The sequence below is a fragment of the Oncorhynchus keta genome, chromosome 31, assembly GCF_023373465.1.
Source record: "Oncorhynchus keta strain PuntledgeMale-10-30-2019 chromosome 31, Oket_V2, whole genome shotgun sequence".
In the NCBI taxonomy this organism is placed as follows: Eukaryota; Metazoa; Chordata; class Actinopteri; order Salmoniformes; family Salmonidae; genus Oncorhynchus; species Oncorhynchus keta.
This window is the reverse complement of record NC_068451.1, coordinates 17,410,062-17,428,220: the sequence shown is the minus strand read 5'-3', so window position 1 is coordinate 17,428,220 and position 18,159 is coordinate 17,410,062. Positions and strand designations below refer to the sequence as shown.

Sequence of the window (18,159 nt, the reverse complement as noted above, 5' to 3'; positions counted from 1 at the left end):
ATGCTTCCACCCAGCCAAGTTACTGTTCTGGGATGCCTGTGCTGTTCGGCATTACAGCTCTGTTTGTAGTACAACTTCAACATACATCTTGTCTGGTGTTATGCCAAGTGCCTGTATTGACTGTAGCCAAACCAATCCTTAGAATCTGAAGAGAGAATTAATTTTATTTAATTATTATGTTAATGATTTCTCACCATTGGCTATTCACTTTCTACTGACTATGTTAATCATTGTACATTTCCTAACATACTGTACTGCACTATGGACAGCTGCTACCTGTCGGCAGATGATGTCTTTCTTCTTGCTAACTTAATATATATCTTCTGCCCGTATTCCTCCTACGGATAGCTTAATAACTCTGTAACACCATCATTGTTTCTCTTGCAGTAATTCGGCCTCTTAGCATGTCTCAAAGTTTTGACTTGTCAGGTAAAGATCTGTCCGGTTACCTGGCTGTTTCTTTACGTCTCTATCTATCGTGGTTGTTGTCCATCTGGCCAAGAAAGAGCACGCACATTAATGCTCTCATCTCATGCTTCTTCATGCTTCCGTGGTGGTGTTGATGGTTGGCTTGGTTGGCTCTGCACCGCAGCAGTGTGCTCTCTGGTTGTGATGTCAGGATGTCAGACACTGGTCAGGATGAGAACTGTCAAGCGCAGAAGGGAGGTTGATGGCTACCTTCACATCAGCAACTCACTCATAGACAACTTCAGCATATCTTTCAATCATTCTGAACCTTAGTTCAATTCTTATGACACTTGTGTTTGAATCTCCACATGGAATGTGAAAGGGCTTAATGATCTACTCAGACTAAGCCCCGGGATAATGTCAAGTTAGATGTAGCCTTACATACCATAGACAGTTGTGAAAAAGACGAAGGTAGATGTGACTCAAACAGGCCACCGTGTTTATTTGCTGCCTGTCACTACAGTACATCTCTGATAAGGAACTATTTCTCGAGGGCACACTTGCTGACGTCAAAAGCAGCTGTTTTTCTGCATCTCCACACAGCTGGTGCTCATTGTTCTCAGTCCCTCAGGAGGAATTGTAAAACAGTATTTTCCTTGTCTAAATGCTTGAATAATGCTCACTTCAAATTCCATTTTTTTCCGGGATTAGTCTAAACTAATTTGATCTTCCTACATTTTTCTCTAGTCTATTGTTGCGCTTGGGTTGAAACCTACAGTATGTTAAACATATTTGATATTGATAAAAGTTCTTAGCCTATATCCAGTAGAGACAACAGAACTCTTGCCTCCCACTGAAGAATCTATTCATGGAATTCTGCTTCTGGGCCTTTTTCTTTTCCATACTAACATAAATCAGGGAAAGAGTTGCCTTAGCTAAAGAACACCATTACTCAGAAATTCTCATTACAAACAACCAAGACGTGCATACCTACCTTCCTCGGTTTCCTAGAAAATGGCGGTCCTCCTCACACAAAGCACTTGTTCATCTTGGAGAGTGAGTCTGCAGAATTTAATCAGAGGTGGGATCAGTGAGCAGCATAGACAGGAGCTGTCGGCACACATATACACACACACACACACACACACACACACACACACACACACACACACACACACACACACACACACACACACACACACACACACACACAGAACACACACACACCTGTCGGCTCTGTTCAACGCAAAAAAAGCACATTCTCACAAACATCACACTGTATCTCCAACATCACCTGCATTGGTTACTTAGCACTTCTGATTAACTTACAGTAAGTATATGGCCGTTTTTAAAACAGATAAGAAGAGGATGCCTTCTGTTTTATAAGGTTGTACTGCAGTGGTTACCCAAAAATGTCATCACATCCTCTAGTGAGATAGATAGCCAATGAATTTACATTGGTGACACTGAAAATCATTTCTAATAATCTACACTCTCTTACTCTTTTATGTGTCAACACTTCCTGTTGTGGGCAGGGTATCTGAGCTTTGACAAGTCTGATTGGCTGTGCTTGACATTTCTCCCACTGATCCCAGCGTCTTTCATCACACCGGAGGCTCTTTGACCCTTTGCTCATCCACAGCTACTAGTCGGTTCAATTTATTGTTGTGCAGGTTTAATGTGTGTGTGTGTTATGTGAGTGTATATGTGATGGTTGGCTATCTGAACTTCATTGCAGCTGGGTACTTATCCCCTTACTTTGTGGTCAGATTCTCCAATACCAATACTCACCGAGAGAGAAAGCCTGTCATTTGACTACAGAACTCTATGTTTGGGGATAGAGATAAACCATTAGTACAGTCTGGCCTATCATATTTAAGGAAGTGTTCCCTTTTAGGTGGAGGCATATACTACAGCACTCCACAGTTGATCCTTACACGTCAAGGTAAAGTATGTGGAGTGGTTTGGCTCTGTTTATGTGACTAGCAACTTGTGTGCTGCAACACATAATGTTAGCCCTGTTTCGTTTGTCTGCCTATTTGGCTGTATCCTAACACTACTGCTTATGCCTTGACTAAAATAGACTGAATTATACTATATCGACAAATATAGTTTACATAAACCAGTGCTTTACAATGTTTTTGCTTTTGACTGACACTGAGCATAGTGCCAGAAATGGTAGATGTTTGACCTGCTCTAGTTTAAACCTGGATCCTAGGACCAGTCAGTCTTCTCCCAGGCAGGCAGGTTTAGAAGCTCCAGGACAGCAGTAGAGGAGGAGGGCCTTGGCCTCCCACTGAGGTGATGAGCTCATATTTGAGCCTTTTTCCAGAATAGGTATTCACATGCTCACTGCGTGGTCCTTTTCACGGAGAGGGAGATAAAGAGAGGGTGAGAAAGAGGGAGACAGAGAGAGAGAGAGCGCCTGGCAAGGTCTCAATGCATCCACAGATCAGATCTGCCTCTGCTACTGATTATCTGCTGTTTCCAGCACTCTCTTCTCCATCCCTTCCTCCGTCACACCTCCCTCCCTATTTTATTTCTCTCTCTCTTAGGGGGAGAAGTTGTCAATGAGGCTAGGAGGGAGGGAGTCAGCCAGGGTTAGGGTTTCATTAGAATCCTGCTCAGTCCAGGTCTTAAAGGGTAATGAAAGTAGAATCCATGTTGTGTGTGTAACACCAGGCTGCTTCTCCGTCTCTCCTCAACTCACACTCCCTCCTCCCTACCGCTGGTGTCTTCCCCTCGGGTCTGTTCAGGACTGTGCAACGTTACTGAACACTCAGATAGAAATGTATCACATAGAACAGATATGTTTGGCTGTCATGTGGAGCTGGGAATTCTGTTCCCAGCTCTATTCATGATATTTCTATCTGCAGTGTTCAGTATAGTTAGCTACTTTGCATCCAGCTGAAATCACCCCTGGGTATTTGAGTTGTCCTCTGTCTGATCAGTCTTCTTGTGACAACCTCTCTGTCCAGATGTGTCCAGCCCTGACGGCCGCAGGAAGACTTCCAGCACCATGACCCTCAGCAGTCTGTCCAATGGGGGGCCAGGGGTACCAGGGGGTGGAGCCCAGGCCCTATGTCAGAGGAAGAGGCTGAAAGCACCCACCCTGTCAGAACTGGACAGCTCCGACTCTGACGTAAGTGTGTGTGTGTCTGTCTGTATATGTGTGTGTGCTCGCACGTGCATTTGTGTGTATGTGTGTCTTCTTCTGGTAGTTGACATCAGTATACATCCTACAGCACTGCTCTCTGTTGTTCCCCTTACAGGATGACATCACCATTGGGGGTCAAAAGTCAGCTAGTAGCTCCAGTGTCTCTACATCGGTGGTGGACGACACCTCTCCAGAGTCTGTACTGGGCAGGAAGAGTGAGTTGACTTGTGGACCAGAAGGCCAGTGTTAGGGTTAGGGTTCGGCCAGGGTGTGCACATGAAGCTAGGGTTGGGGTTAGGGTTAGGGTTCAGCTAGGGTTGGGGTTAGGGTTCAGCTAGGGTTGGGGTTGGGGTTAGGGTTCAGCTAGGGTTAGGGTTCGGGTTTAGCTAGGGTTAGGGTTCGGGTTCGGGTTCAGCCAGGGTGTGGACATGAAGCTATGGTTAAAGATTATCATAGAGATCCTATAATGTGCTTTCACAGCTCTCAGCTGTTCACCCGACAGCTCTTCTATGCTAAGAATAATGCTGTCAAAGAGGGAGTGTTCTCAGTCAACTTAACTGGTAATATAAGGGTTTGAGTACTACATAAAAGTATATCACACATGTCCCCCCCCCCAGCTCCACCCATGTTCCTGCCCATCTCCTCAACCCCCCAGCCTGAGAGACGGCTGGCCCCCCAGAGGAGACACTCCATTGAGAAGGAGACGCCCACCAACGTACGGCAGTTCATACCCCCATCCAGACAGAGCTCCAAGTCTCTGGTGAGTAACAGAAGAGAAGTAGGAAAAGAGAAGATTTTATCAATCTGGAGAAAATGAGCACATTGGAGATTTTGGTTCCTGAATAGTGTGTCAGTTTGTCTTGTGTTCATCAGCCTCCATCTTCTTTCTGTTAGGTGATGCTCCTAACACCCCACCTCCAACCCCCCCACCTCTTCTCCTCCACACTAACCCCTTTAACTCCTGTCCTCACCCTCTTCCATACACCTCTATAACCCCTGGCCTCCCCCTCTTCATACACCTCTATAACCCTCTGCCCCCTTCCATAACCATCTATAACCCCTGGCCTCCCCCTCTTCCATACACCTCTAACCTCTGGCCTCCCCCTCTTCCATACACCTCTATATAACCCCTGGCCTCCCCCTCTTCCATCCACCTCTATAACCCCTGGCCTCCCCCTCTTCCATACACCTCTATAACCCCTGGCGTTCCCCCTCCTCCATACACCTCTATAACCCCTGTCCTCCCCTCCTCCATACACCTCTATAACCCCTGTCCTCACCCTCACCCATACACCTCTATAACCCCTGGCCTCCCCCTCTTCCATACACCTCTAACCCTTGGCCTCCCCCTCTTCCATACACCTCTATAACCCTTGGCCTCCCCCTCTTCCATACACCTCTATAACCCCTGGCCTCACCCTCTTCCTTACACCTCTATAACCCCTGGCCTCACCCTCTTCCATACACCTCTATAACCCCTGGCCTCCCCTCTTCATACACCTCTATAACCCCTGCCCCCCTTCCATAAACATCTATAACCCCTGGCCTCCCCCTCTTCCATACACCTCTATAACCCCTGTCCTCCCCCTCTTCCATCCACCTCTGTAACCCCTGTCCCCCCCCTCTTCCATCCACCTCTATAACCCCTGTCCTTCTCAGGTTGGGAGGATAGCCCATCATCTGTTCCCCTGGACCCCCCTCCTCCTCCACTCCCCTCCCTACACCCTCCACCCCTTACGGAGCTCCTACCCTGTCGAGGTGTTTGTCTTGGGCATGGTGTGGTCTGCCCTGTCTGCTCTCTGCAGGGGAAGAAAGCCTATCAAGGTTTGCCAGTCGCCCCTTATGTCCCTGCTGGCGCATCGTAGTTCATCTTCTAATGCTTCCTGCTTTCCTAGAGACCCATCCCTCAGCCCAGGACTGTTGTAGTAGAAAACCCTTCAGTTTAGGTGTGACTGTCATATTGCATTTTGACAGTCAACAGCAGATGCCTCCCTCGCTGGAGCCCCAATCATTCCATCATACTCAACTTTCCTCCATTTAACCGTAGTTGTAGTCATTGTGATTGCAAGCATCATGTAGCCTAGCGAGCCACTGCCAATTAAAACAATGCTCTAGATAGATGAAGTCCTTCATGTTGTGTATACTGTATATAACGTACTGTTGTTCAGTAGTAAGTATAAACTCCCTGTTGTTTTGTTATTGTTGATACTCCCTGGGATGTCCCCCTCCCTCCCTGTCTCTGAGCCAGAGACAATGCAGCCCACTGTTTCTGAGTCATAAGATCAGCAGCAGGAGCCACAGCAACATTACAGAGTTACAGTATATTAATGGTTCTTCTGAGACTGAGAAACATTAGCTGGGTGCAACAACAACAAAAACTTTGAATGGAGACACACTATTGAGACACATTATTGAGACACATTATTGAGACACATTATTGAGACACATTATTGGAACAACACCAGGATGACCAGTCATTGCAGCAGCAATAGACCTGGTGTACTGTTGAATGTAGCATCTCCGTAGTCTCACCGCACGCTTATTTATTAAGTCAGAAATGGGCAGAAAGAAGCAGAAAACCAACCCCAGCTACAGAGCAGAGGGGCCTTGTCTGTTTTTAGGTTGTCTAGACTTTTAAGTGAAGCAGAACTAAGTAGAGGATCTCTGGAATTTTCACAAATATTGACATTATCTGTCATCACTTTGGGCGGCAGGGTAACCTAGTGGTTAGAGCGTTGGACTAGTAACCGGAAGGTTGCAAGTTCAAACCCCCGAGCTGACAAGGTACAAATCTGTCGTTCTGCCCCTGAACAGGCAGTTAACCCACTGTTCCTAGGCCGTCATTGAAAATAAGAATTTGTTCTTAACTGACTTGCCTAGTTACATTTACATTACATTTACATAGTTAAATAAAGGTAAAATAAAACTCAATTTGTTTACTTGTTCCTTGCCCTTTGTTTGTCCCCTCATCTTGCCAAATGAACAATGGAGACTTTCTTTGGCCAAACTAGTCTGAACCCGGACAGAGTGCATCGAGAGGTGCTGGTGTGTGTGGACGGAATGGTAACAAGGGCAGTGAGTGCGGTTGTCGTAGTAACCCGGCCGGTGCTGTGTGTGTGTGTGTGTTTTCAGGAGGAGTTCTGTTTCCCAGTAGAGTGCTTGTCCCTGACAGTGGAAGAGGTGATGCACATCAGACAGGTGCTGGTCAAAGCAGACCTGGAGAAGTTCCAACAGTACAAGGATGTGTACAACGCTATGAAGAAGGGAAAGGTCCGTTTACCACTGGTTATTTACACCCAGCTGAAGTACAAGTCTCTCGGACTAAACATCACAGTACCTATTGTTGGGGAAAATCATCTTACACGTTCCTTTCAAAATCTTTGTAGTCACTGGATTTGATCACACACTGCTTTTTGAATGATTTGATTGCTTTTGTGCAACTTTTGATGCACCTGTTCTGAATTCCTTCTTTGTTACAGCTTTGCTTCTGTTGCCGATCCAAAAGGTTTTCCTTGTTCACCTGGTCCTACACCTGCCAGTTCTGCAAAAGGCCTGTGTGTTCACAGTGCTGTCAAAAAGTATGTCATATCTATTCTCCCACACTGATAGAAAGTCAGCCCATAATATTGACAGTCCTATACTGTACCTCCAGTGTCTTTATGAGTGTGTTCATACTCTGCTCTATGTCTGTCTCTCTGTCAGATGAGGCTGCCCTCCAAGCCCTATGCCATCCTGCCCATCTATTCCCTGGGCTCTACCACCACTCTACCCAGGGACCGGGTAGCAGCTCTGGGGAAAGCTGCCAGTTTAGCTGGTCCAGCAGCAGCAGTTTCAGCAGGAAAAGGAAAAGCAGCAGCCTCAGCAGTAGCAGCAGGACCAAGCAGAGCAGCAGCAGCCCCCAAGCCTGAGAAGCCCTCTACCAGCCACCACCGCCTCAGCCTTCAGAAGACCATGTCCAAGTAGGCACCCCTCTACTTCTTCTCTAGATTATAACACTCCCTGTTTAGATTTACAAGACTTATTCTCAATTGAAGTGTTGTTCTATTTTAAGAGCAACTGTAGCCGAGTGAGCCCAGTGAGGGACAGGGACAGAACCTACTCTGTTACACAACTTAGTGTTAACCTCTCCTCCCTCTCTCAGGTTGTCTAAGCACGGTAGTCTGGAGAAGTCCCAGTCCCGTGACGAGGTGGAGCTCCCAGCGGAGCTGACGGAGGACTGGAGCACCATGGAAGTGTGTGTAGACTGCAAAAAGTTCATCCACGACATCATCTCCTCCAGCAAGCACAGCCTCTCCCTGGCCACCAAGCGGGCGCGCTTAAAACGCAAGACCCAGTCCTTCTACATGTCGTCCCCCAAAGGAGCTGATTACCGTCCCTCGGAAAGAACAATCAATGAGGTCTAGACTCTCCCCTCGTCCTTGTCTACCTTCTCCACGGTCTTCTAGCTGCTCCCAGAACTTATGGCACAATACAGAACTCTGACTGACTGGGTTTTGAGCTGGATGACCGTGCTGCGATCCGGCCTGTACCAGTAGACGTGTCTAGTTTAGTCTGTCTGTCGATGCTGTCAGAGCGGGCTGTGGACCTTTACTTTTCCTTGGAGATATGTGGACTGTGTAGTCAGTGCTTGTTGCCATGTCCTCTGATCGTCACATACAGTACGAGTACTTTCAGACAAAAGGATACTAGTCCATTTTTATACAATATTTTGCTCGGTAATGTAATTTCTCCCATAATGTTTTGGCATAGAGAGGTGGTTAAGGACACTGAATGATCAAACGTAAAGTATGAGGTAGTGTAAAGATTCAAAGCGGTATGGCCTCAGTCACCCCCTATACTGGCACAATTGGTGGAATGTGGTAGGAGCTACTCACCCACAGAAAAATCAATGAGCACAAGGCAAAATAATGCTCCATATTTGAATTCCTCAGGCTGTGGTATTCTATTGTAAGAGAGTAGGTGTGATGCTAACAACACAAGTCCCATACTGAGAGCTGTGAACACCTTAAAGTGGAGACAATATGAGTTAAAAGCAACAAATGATTGGATGATGACTTGAAAGGATATGGAACTGTAGATGTTTTTTTGACAAGTTATCATTTTCTATGGTATGGTATACATGTGTACATATGGTTTGGCTTAGAGTCCGGTGGTTTGTGGTGAAAAGTTGGCTCCCCCTTTTTACTCTTCTTGACATGTTCAGGTTATTTTCAGCTGACGGTACAATAATGAATTATGCTCATTGATGTTCTCTGGGTTCTGAGCCGTCTTGATGAAGCATAACAGGTAAACAAACAGCGTGTCACTTTGCTCAAAGTTGGATCATACCCATGAAGGTATCCCAAACCGCTCACCTGTCTCTCCGTAGGTGTTAGGGTCTACAGGAATGTCAGGTGTCAGCTTTAGTGCCAAAAGATTCCCTTCTGTCTAAACCATAATATAAAACCCACATAAGTATTTGGTGTAAATACTCATTGACCTTACTATAGATAGCCATCGCAGCCCCCGATTAGAGCATGCTTCTCCAAAAGACGTCAGACTGCTGAATATACTGACTATAGAAATAGAATGAATAGAACCCCATTCAAGTCAATGATGGGATAATGGGTGGACTGGCAGCCATTTTGAGTGTACCCATGCCTAGGTCACAAATATATAGGTTAAGACAACGTCGTCATAAATCTGGGAACAGTGCCGTTGCTAACTGCCAGCGCTGTTGCCAACTACCATTGTTGTATATTATTATGGGATATTAGAATCCCGTTGTCTTAACCTTTGTCATATTCAACCTAGACCCATGTCAGGAAGTAAAATCAGGATGTGTACCCTTCATACTGTGCTGTGCTGTTTTGTTGAGTCAACTCAACTGACATTACAAAAAATGTATTCCATTGCTTGAGTCACATCAGTTAGCATCATTTGAATGAACAGTCTTCATTACCATGGCAATCCAGCATCAGTTGATAGAACGTTCCATGGAAATTATCGCATCGCAATACCATGGAGCCATTGTGAGTGTACAAACGAGTTTACCAGTCAAATGTCCAGAGTTAGTGCTTCCAAGCATGTTCTATTCATTCTATTTCTATGATACTAATGCTATGACATGATGAAGGAACCGTATTGACCCAGTTTTTGTCACTGGCAGTTGAACACGCGCGATATCATTGAGCAGGTACAGTAATTATGCTAGATAATCATGACAAAAGCAGACACAAACAGTATAAATCACTTTTTGTCTATTTTGTATAGCCCGTGCCCCCAAAAATCATCTAGTCTGTCCCAGTAACAAGCATGCGCCCCCAGAAATATATGCATATATGAAATGATCTCAAATTTTCTTTCTTTGCTTTACAATAGTTATGGTATGATTTAACATGCTTAAAACCACCCTCTGTTTTATTGTATAGGCAGCAAAGAATGGTATTACACGCTACTCTACTGTTCAACTCAATGCCTCAAAATGATGCCTTCATGAATTTGTGTATCAGTTGTGTGGGACTGTGGTGTGTCTTAACCATACAGTTTGTCTCTAAACCAGAAGCAGAAGCATATTTCGGGAGCCAGGAATCAGGATGTATGTATATTAAAGTGACTATTACAAATCCAGTCTTGTTCCTTATATTTCTGCCTTAAATACACTGCCTTCTTCTCTCATCATTAACATATTATTGTTGTGACAGATTGAATCCACAGCGAGTCAGCATACTGTATGTAAATATTATTTATATTAATGTCCGTCCATAGAGCATGTCTGTGTTTCCTTGACACTTTACATCACAACTAAAATCATTTAGACTTGGGGCTATTAATTTAGCCTAGATCCAAACTAAATTGCTCTGTTTGGTGAAGTGAAATAGAACTATTCAGGTAGGATCCAGGCTACTATTAACTAGTTTATAGATTGTATCTCACAAAACAAGTCATTGCAGGACAGAATATGGACTACAGTAAGTAGAGGTGATCTATTGTGTGCTACATAAAAGAAAGGCCCATATGTGACAGCAACATGCATGTACTACTGTGTAGCTTGTATCTTTAATCTGTTCAAACCTTCCAGATGTAACTCCCTCCCAGAGAGCTCAAGAAATTATGACAAAGAATAATAAAAATGTAATGCAATACCTTTACAATGTTGTATGGATATTTCATTAAGTGACATGCCGGCTTTTCAAGAAAAAAAATATATAGAGAAAGCAATCGATTGAGATGTTTGTTTTTATTGACGTATAAAACAATAATAATTGATGTACCTTTTATAATAAACTTTTTCTTTCTATAGGAATAACCTATTTCAACAAATGTTGATAACTTAGTAGAACAGTGAATATGTACAGTATAATTTTCAGTAAAGATAAATCAGTATGTCCTAACATTTATTCAAATGAATACATTAAGAATACATTCAAAGTAAAACAGCACCTTTTCTTTTTTTGCAGCAAGTAAATACTTCAAATAAATTAAATGCACTTCTTCAGCAGCAGTGGTCAGTGGTCAGTGGTCAGTGCAGTCATTATAAATTGGGTTCACAGAACATAATCTAGGTACTGTATGATTCCAAAAATATGGTTCATTCTTTGATTATGTAGGGTTAAGTTATACTATCCAAACAATACACTACAATTTACAATACATTTACATTCCCCAGAAATCAAGTTCATCGACACAGCAAGGAACATTACAATGTAGCCAATGGCCATACATTTTGTCCCCATATCATTCATGGAGATTGAGAGCCACGGTTGCCTGTGGTGCAGTAACTTGCTCAAGCGCACAACAGCAGGAGATGGCATCTAGGATAGAAGAGTTGAAATGCATATATGATATGTATGGCTCTGATAGGATACTGATGCAGTGCCACACAACAACTAGTTTAGACATTAAAGGTTAGGCATTAACTCTGAATGGTTAAGGTAAGGGTTAAGGTTTGGGATAGGCTTAAAACTAAAATCTCAAGTACAACTTTCTATCACTGGATTCAAACATGAAACCTTTGGCACCAGAGGCAGGTAACCTAGCGGTTAAGAGCGATGGGCCAGTAACTGAAAGGTCACTGGTTTGAATTGCTAAGTGAAAAATCTGTCTAGGTGAAAAATCTGTCGATGTACCCTAATTGCTCCTGTAAGTCACTCTGGATAAAAGAGTCTGCTAAATGACTTAAATGGAAACTAGTTGGTGGTGTATGAGGGGAGTTTCCCCAATACAATGTAAACCACTTTGAGCATCTGGAAAAGCACGACACAAATCCAATCAGTTACTTTCATTAATGAGTTTTTCTTCTTCCTCTTCTTCCTCTTCCGGTGTGTCTTCAGCCTGCAGGCTGTTGTTGTCCCCGATGATGACATACTGCAGTTGGGACCCGTAGACCTGGACTCTCCTCTGGAGCTCTGGATCTAGACAGGCCTGTACTGCTCTCTGGTGATCACTGGTGATGTTGCCTCCCATTGTCTCTGTAATAGAGTCATCAATGGAATGCAGTACAGTAAATGAAAGTTATGAATCTAATGGCTTCTTTGAACTCATTAACGAAAGGTCAAGTGAAGGGTAAAATGAAATTCTTAAGCTCCGAGCTCCAACTGTGCAGGTCAAAAAGAGAAGTGAATAATTATAATAGTACATACAGTTGAAGTCAGAAGTTTACATGCACCTTAGCCAAATGCATTTAAACGCAATTGTTCACAATTCCTTACATTTAATCCTAGTAAAAGTTCCCTGTCTAATGTCAGTTAGGATCACCACCTTATTTCAAGAATGTGAAATGTCAAAATGAGTTGAGAGAATGATGTATTTCAGCTTTTATTTCTTTCATCACATTCCCAGTGGGTCAGACGTTTACATACACTCAATTAGTATTTGGTAGCATTGCCTTTAAGTTGTTTAACTTGGGTCAAACGTTTCGGGTAGCCTTCCACAAGCTTCCCACAATAAGTTGGGTGAATTTTGGCCCATTCCTCCTGACTGAGCTGGTGTAACTGAGTCAGGTTTGTAGGCCTCCTTGCTCGCACATGCTTTTTCAGTTCTGCCCACACATTTTCTATAGGATTGAGGTCAGGGCTTTGTGATGGCCACTCCAATACCTTGACTTTGTTGTCCTTAAGCCATTTTGCCACAATTTTGGAAGTATGCTTGGGGTCATTGTCCATTTGGAAGACCCATTTGCGACCAAACTTTAACTTCCTGACTGATGTCTTGAGATGTTGCTTCAATATATCCACATAATTTTACCTCCTCGTGATGCCATCTATTTTGTGAAGTGCACCAGTCCCTCCTGCAGCAAAGCACACCCACAACATGATGCTGCCACCTCCGTGCTTCACGGATGGGATGGGGTTCTTCGGCTTGCAAGCCTCCCCCTTTTCCGCCAAACATAACAATGGTCATTATGGCCAAACAGTTCTATTTTTTTTCCAGACCAGAGTATTTTTGTTTCAGACCAGAGTACATTTTTCCAAAAAGTACGATCTTTGTCCCCATGTGCAGTTGCAAACTGTAGTCTGGCTTTTTTGAGGCGGTTTTGGAGCAGTGGCTTCTTCCTTGCTGAGCAGTCTTTCAGGTTATGTCGATATAGGACTCGTTTTACTGTGGATATAGATACTTTTGTACCCGATTCCTCCAGCATTTTCACAAGGTCCTTTGCTGTTGTTCTGGGGTTGATTTGCACTTTTTCACCAAAGTATGTTAATCTCTAGGAGACAGAACGAGTCTCCTTCCTGAGGGGTATGACGGCTGCGTGGTCCCATGGTGTTTATACTTGCGTACTATTGTTTGTACAGATGGTCCTTCTGTGGCTCAGTTGGTAGAGCATGGCGCTTGTAACGCCAGGGTAGTGGGTTCGATTCCCGGGACCACCCATACGTAGAATGTATGCACACATGACTGTAAGTCGCTTTGGATAAAAGCGTCAGCTAAATGGCATATATTATTATTATATTATATTATTATATTATATATTATATTATATATTATATATTATATTATATATATTATTATATTATTATATTAACATGGTACCTTCAGGCGTTTGCTCCCAAGGGGGCTATTATTGCTCCCAAGGATGAACCAGACTTCTGGAGGTCTTGGCTGATTTATTTTGACTTTCCCATGATGTCAAGTAAAGAGGCACTGAGTTTGAAGGTAGGCTTTGAAATACATCCACAGGTACACCTCCAATTGACTCAAATGATGTCATTTTGCCTATCAGAAGCTTCTAAAGCCATGACATCATTTTCAGAAATGTTCTGAGCTCTTTAAAGGCACAGTCAACTTAGTAAACTTCTGACCCACTGGAATTGTGATACAGTGAATTATAAGTGAATTACGCTGTCTTGTAACACATCATTTTAATTATATGAATTGATGAGAATTTGACTGTAACTTACCATGCCTAGCATCCTCTGAACCCATGCTCTGAGGTTGTTGTATACACGTTGTCACTCCTTGAAAGTTGCCATCTCCAATGATGCAGTTACTCAAATTGGAATGGCTGATGTTGATGACGTAAGTTGGGGCAGTGTTGGGCCTCCTCCTCTCTGTTGTTTGGGATGTGAGAAAAAAGGGAAGAGGTTGAAAAATGGGAAATAGTCTGTTGTTGACAATAGTATCCCGGCGATTCCCGTTGCGTCATGATGATGACATACTGTAAAAACCTTCCATGGGCTTTAGTTTTGGACACGTGGAGAAACCATTTAGATGTAAGCCTACACTTTACCTATAAAAAAATGATTTTATATGAGGAATGGAACATTCTTGAGGCTCTGGAACATTCTTGGGCCTCACCTTCATCGGACACCAAATGGTGCTGGGTTTCCAGTGCTTCCAAAAGGTAAAGTGAGGTAGAATTCGGCTTACCATATACATAACATATACCATATACTACAGAGAAAACGTGCTGCAATCTAGGCCAAGTTAGCCTACCACTCTAAATACCACATAACATTACTATTTTTATTTTATTTTGTATAACCTTTATTTTAATTAGAATCACAAAATCACCGTAAGCCTAGACTATTCATAACCATATTTAAATGTTGATGAAAACTACATGAAAACTATAGACATGTAGGCCAAAGTAATTTATTTGCAATTAATCAAATGAAAAAGTTTACACTTTTGAAGAGACTTACCTGGGAGGCCGGTAACTCTTTCGAACTGTGGTGGGCACTGGCAACACTTTTCTAGTGAGTCGAAAAAGAGCAGACAGGCGTTGCGACCTTTCTTCAGCACCACCTGGAGCAGTTTGGCAGCCTTCTCCATGTCTGTTCTCTGGGACCAGATCACCTGGCTCTCATACTCTGTGATGGTCCTGGAGCTCAACAAGTACACGCACAGCCTTTCCACTGCACAGCATGACATAGATTTGCTCAGAGCATGTAACTGAAGTTGTAAGCTCCTTTCTTGGATGAGAGAGCATGCAAAAATAACAGAAACAAATATTTCAGTGTTGTTAAAACATGATAATAATATGCATTCGCTTAATTAATTTAAAAGAAAATGTGATGGAAAGGTGAAAGAAGTGTAGTGTAGGCTAATGCAAAAAATATCACATTCACATCGATTCTGTTATTCTCACGGGTTATTCCCCATCTAAACCACTTTCTGACTGTAAACATAACATCATCTCGTGCCTGCCTGCCTGCCCTACATTTCTAACAAACGCATTTCAATTACATTTTAGATCTTAACATTAACACCTAACTGTATAGTTTATAGTGTAGGCCTAAATACAGAGTTTTCTTGTATTTCATCAATTGCTTCAATACATATCATAGGCCTATCCCTCTTTGTTTAGATTGAACCATTGTAATCTCGGTTCACACATAGCTAAAATTGTAAACTGTCAATCCACGAAAGATTAGAGGAAAGTGATTTCTTACCAGGTAAAATCTCGCATTTTTCGTTACATTGTAACATAATTGTTAATTTGACAGAACGATATAGGCTACATTACAACATTGCACCACTCTGTGTGTATCTTTTCGACGGGGAAATGGGCTGTGCAATCGGTTGTCGGTCATTTTTATAGGCTGCGGTAACAAAATTTCTGAAATAAAAGTCCCTAATGCTGGCAGGTATGCTCAGACTGTTTTGGGAGTTTCCACTTGCTTCCCCCATCATAATAAATTACCCAACCGCGCTTGTATTGTCAAGAAGAACAGAAAAAATGGCAAGAATTGCAGAAAATTGGCCATGATATAAAGTTTTGTTGACGTTATAAATGCATTTGAATTATTCTAATCTTATAGGATAGCTATAGTAGCCTATGCTTAAACCAATACTTGCAATAGCCATTTGTGGAACACTGCAGGTTTATCACCACAGTACATTTGGTTTCAGTTTGTATATTGATTTGACATTCCGTTTTCTCGTCAATACCTATTAGACAGAAGGTCCTAGGATGATTCGGTGATATATCTATCAGATGAGGGTAAGGACCAATGTACAGGTCCCCCCCATTCATTTCCTTTGGAAAAAAAGTTACACAATGTTGATTTCAGTAGGGGAATATTATGCAATCGCTGCCGAGGGACCGTCTTAAAAGTGCAATCAGCTGTAGCTGGTGTTTACAGAAACTTTTTTTTAAAATTAAATAATCTATAGATCTTAAACCAACTGTTTATCCCTCAATAATTACATTTTAAAATTGTATCTTGTTTATTTTTAATGGATTTTATGTAGAAATATGAGCTCAAAAAACATAAATAGGCCTATGATCTTTCTCACTCGTATGCAACCTACTGTAGCCTGCTTGTATGACCTAGAGAGCTAAAATCACTTGTGGCAAAGTCACTATTGCCTCTAACCCATGATGCACCCATTATAATTCCCATTTTAGAGATCCCTGATTTATAAATTCATATTTCATAATTATACTTTTTAATGGCTTCCGCTCTACATGTACAGACAAGTGCGATGTGTTCCCTGACCTCTATCATCAAAGTGAATAACTTTTTACAGCTGTTGTTATTAATTCAATAGCTTCCAGTCCAAATGACATATACATCAGTTTATATCGTTGACCTCCCTTGTCCATAGTACACCCATTATAATTGCAATTTTATATTGTATTGATATTCATATGAATATTTCATGTGATAAGTCTAATTTTCAATAGCTCACTGTCGAAATGAGCTATAGATATACAGGCAAGTGTGATGGGTTCCTGGTTCACTCTTATCAAAGGTACACCTTTTATTGTTTCAAAATTCCTCCCCTTTGCTTTTCTACAAATATTTATCTTATTTTTACAAATCTAATTTTCAATTGCTTCCAGTCCAAATTACATACACAGTGCATATTCACACCCCTTGACTTTCACCACATTTAGTTGTGTTACAAAGTGGGATTAAAATGGATTTAATTGTGTTTTTTTGTCAACGATATACACAAAATACTATGTAATGTCAAAGTGGAAGAAAAATTCTAACATTTGTAAAAAAACAAAAGTTTAAAAAAAAGTTTAAATAAACCTAATTGGTGTAATAGGGAGGACGGTTTTAGATGTATAGTACCAGTCAAAATTTTGGACCTACTCATTACAGTGTTATTCTTTATTTTTACATCGTAGAATAATAGTGGACATCAAAAATATAAAATAACACACATGGAATCATGTAATAACCAAAAAGGTGTTACACAAATCAAAATATATTTTATATTTGAGATTCTTCAAAGTAGCCACTCTTTGTCTTGATGACAGCTTTGCACACACTTGGCATTCTCTCAACCAGCTTCATGAGGTATTCACCTGGAATGCCTTTCAATTAACAGGTGTGCCTTGTTAAAAGTTAATTTGTGGAATTTCTTTCCTTCTTAATGTGTTTGAGCCAATCAGTTGTGTTGTGACAAGGTAGGGGTGGTATACAGAAGATAGCTGTCACACCCTGATCTGTTTCACCTGTCTTTGTGATTGTCTCCAACCCCCTCCAGTTGTCACCCATCTTCCCCATTACCCCCTGTGTATTTATACCTGTGTTCTCTGTTGGTCTGTTGCCAGTTCATCTTGATTGTCAAGTCATCCAGCGTTTTTGTGTCTCAGCTCTTGCTTTTCCCAGACTCTCTTTTTCTCGCCCTCCTGCTTTTGACCATTGCCTGTCCTGACTCTGAGCCCACCTGCCTGACCACTCAGTCTGCCCCTGACCCTGCCTTCCGACCTGTACCTTTTCGCCACCTCTGGATTATTGACCTCTGCTTACCCTGAGCCTGCCTGCCATCCGGTACCATTGCCCCACCTCTGGTTTACTGACTCCTGCCTACCTTGACCTGTCTATTGCCCCTGTTGGATTATTAAACTATTGTTAATTCGACGTGGTATGCATCTGGGTCTTACCTTCATACCTGATAGTACAAACTGGCCATGACTGACCCAGCAGACCGGGCAAGCTGCGCAACGCTGTCTCCTCCCAAGGAACCTCCAAGGGATTGCTTTGTGTTCTTATGGAGGGGGTCCAAATGTTGGCCGAGCGCCATGACCGGGCGTTGGACATGCTGCTGGATCTATTCCGCGAGTTGTCTGGGGGGCAGCCTGCCACGGTGGTAACCCCACCACCCCTCAGTAACTCGGTCGGTTAGCAGCGCCGCCCCACCAGCCACTCCAC

General features: G+C 42.7%; 2 protein-coding genes across 5 annotated transcripts in view; one reads left to right on the top strand and one right to left on the bottom strand.

The window, feature by feature from the left end:
* LOC118364076 (protein spire homolog 1-like) overlaps positions 1 to 10,698 on the top strand; it is a 53,237-nt gene extending 42,539 nt beyond the window's left edge. The window contains exons 9-17 of one of the 4 annotated variants that reach the window (XM_052489787.1): positions 388 to 429; positions 2,306 to 2,353; positions 3,387 to 3,550; positions 3,681 to 3,780; positions 4,183 to 4,325; positions 6,698 to 6,835; positions 7,045 to 7,143; positions 7,268 to 7,524; positions 7,707 to 10,698. In XM_052489787.1, the coding sequence (XP_052345747.1) occupies positions 388 to 429; positions 2,306 to 2,353; positions 3,387 to 3,550; positions 3,681 to 3,780; positions 4,183 to 4,325; positions 6,698 to 6,835; positions 7,045 to 7,143; positions 7,268 to 7,524; positions 7,707 to 7,968 (1,253 nt within the window). In that variant the 3' untranslated portion in view covers positions 7,969 to 10,698. The remainder of the gene's footprint in view (positions 1 to 387; positions 430 to 2,305; positions 2,354 to 3,386; positions 3,551 to 3,680; positions 3,781 to 4,182; positions 4,326 to 6,697; positions 6,836 to 7,044; positions 7,144 to 7,267; positions 7,525 to 7,706) is intronic. The other 3 variants (XM_052489788.1, XM_052489789.1, XM_052489790.1) reach the window with 3 other exon arrangements.
* Positions 10,699 to 10,795: 97 nt separating this feature from the next.
* Positions 10,796 to 15,581, bottom strand: LOC118364144 (uncharacterized). The gene is made up of 4 exons (XM_035745375.2): positions 15,439 to 15,581; positions 14,689 to 14,958; positions 13,945 to 14,094; positions 10,796 to 12,015 (listed from the first exon to the last, which is right to left on the bottom strand). The coding sequence occupies exons 1-4, from the start codon at positions 15,473 to 15,475 to the stop codon at positions 11,816 to 11,818; spliced, it is 657 nt and encodes a 218-aa protein (XP_035601268.1). The 5' UTR covers positions 15,476 to 15,581; the 3' UTR covers positions 10,796 to 11,815.
* Between the last annotated feature and the right edge of the window lie 2,578 nt (positions 15,582 to 18,159).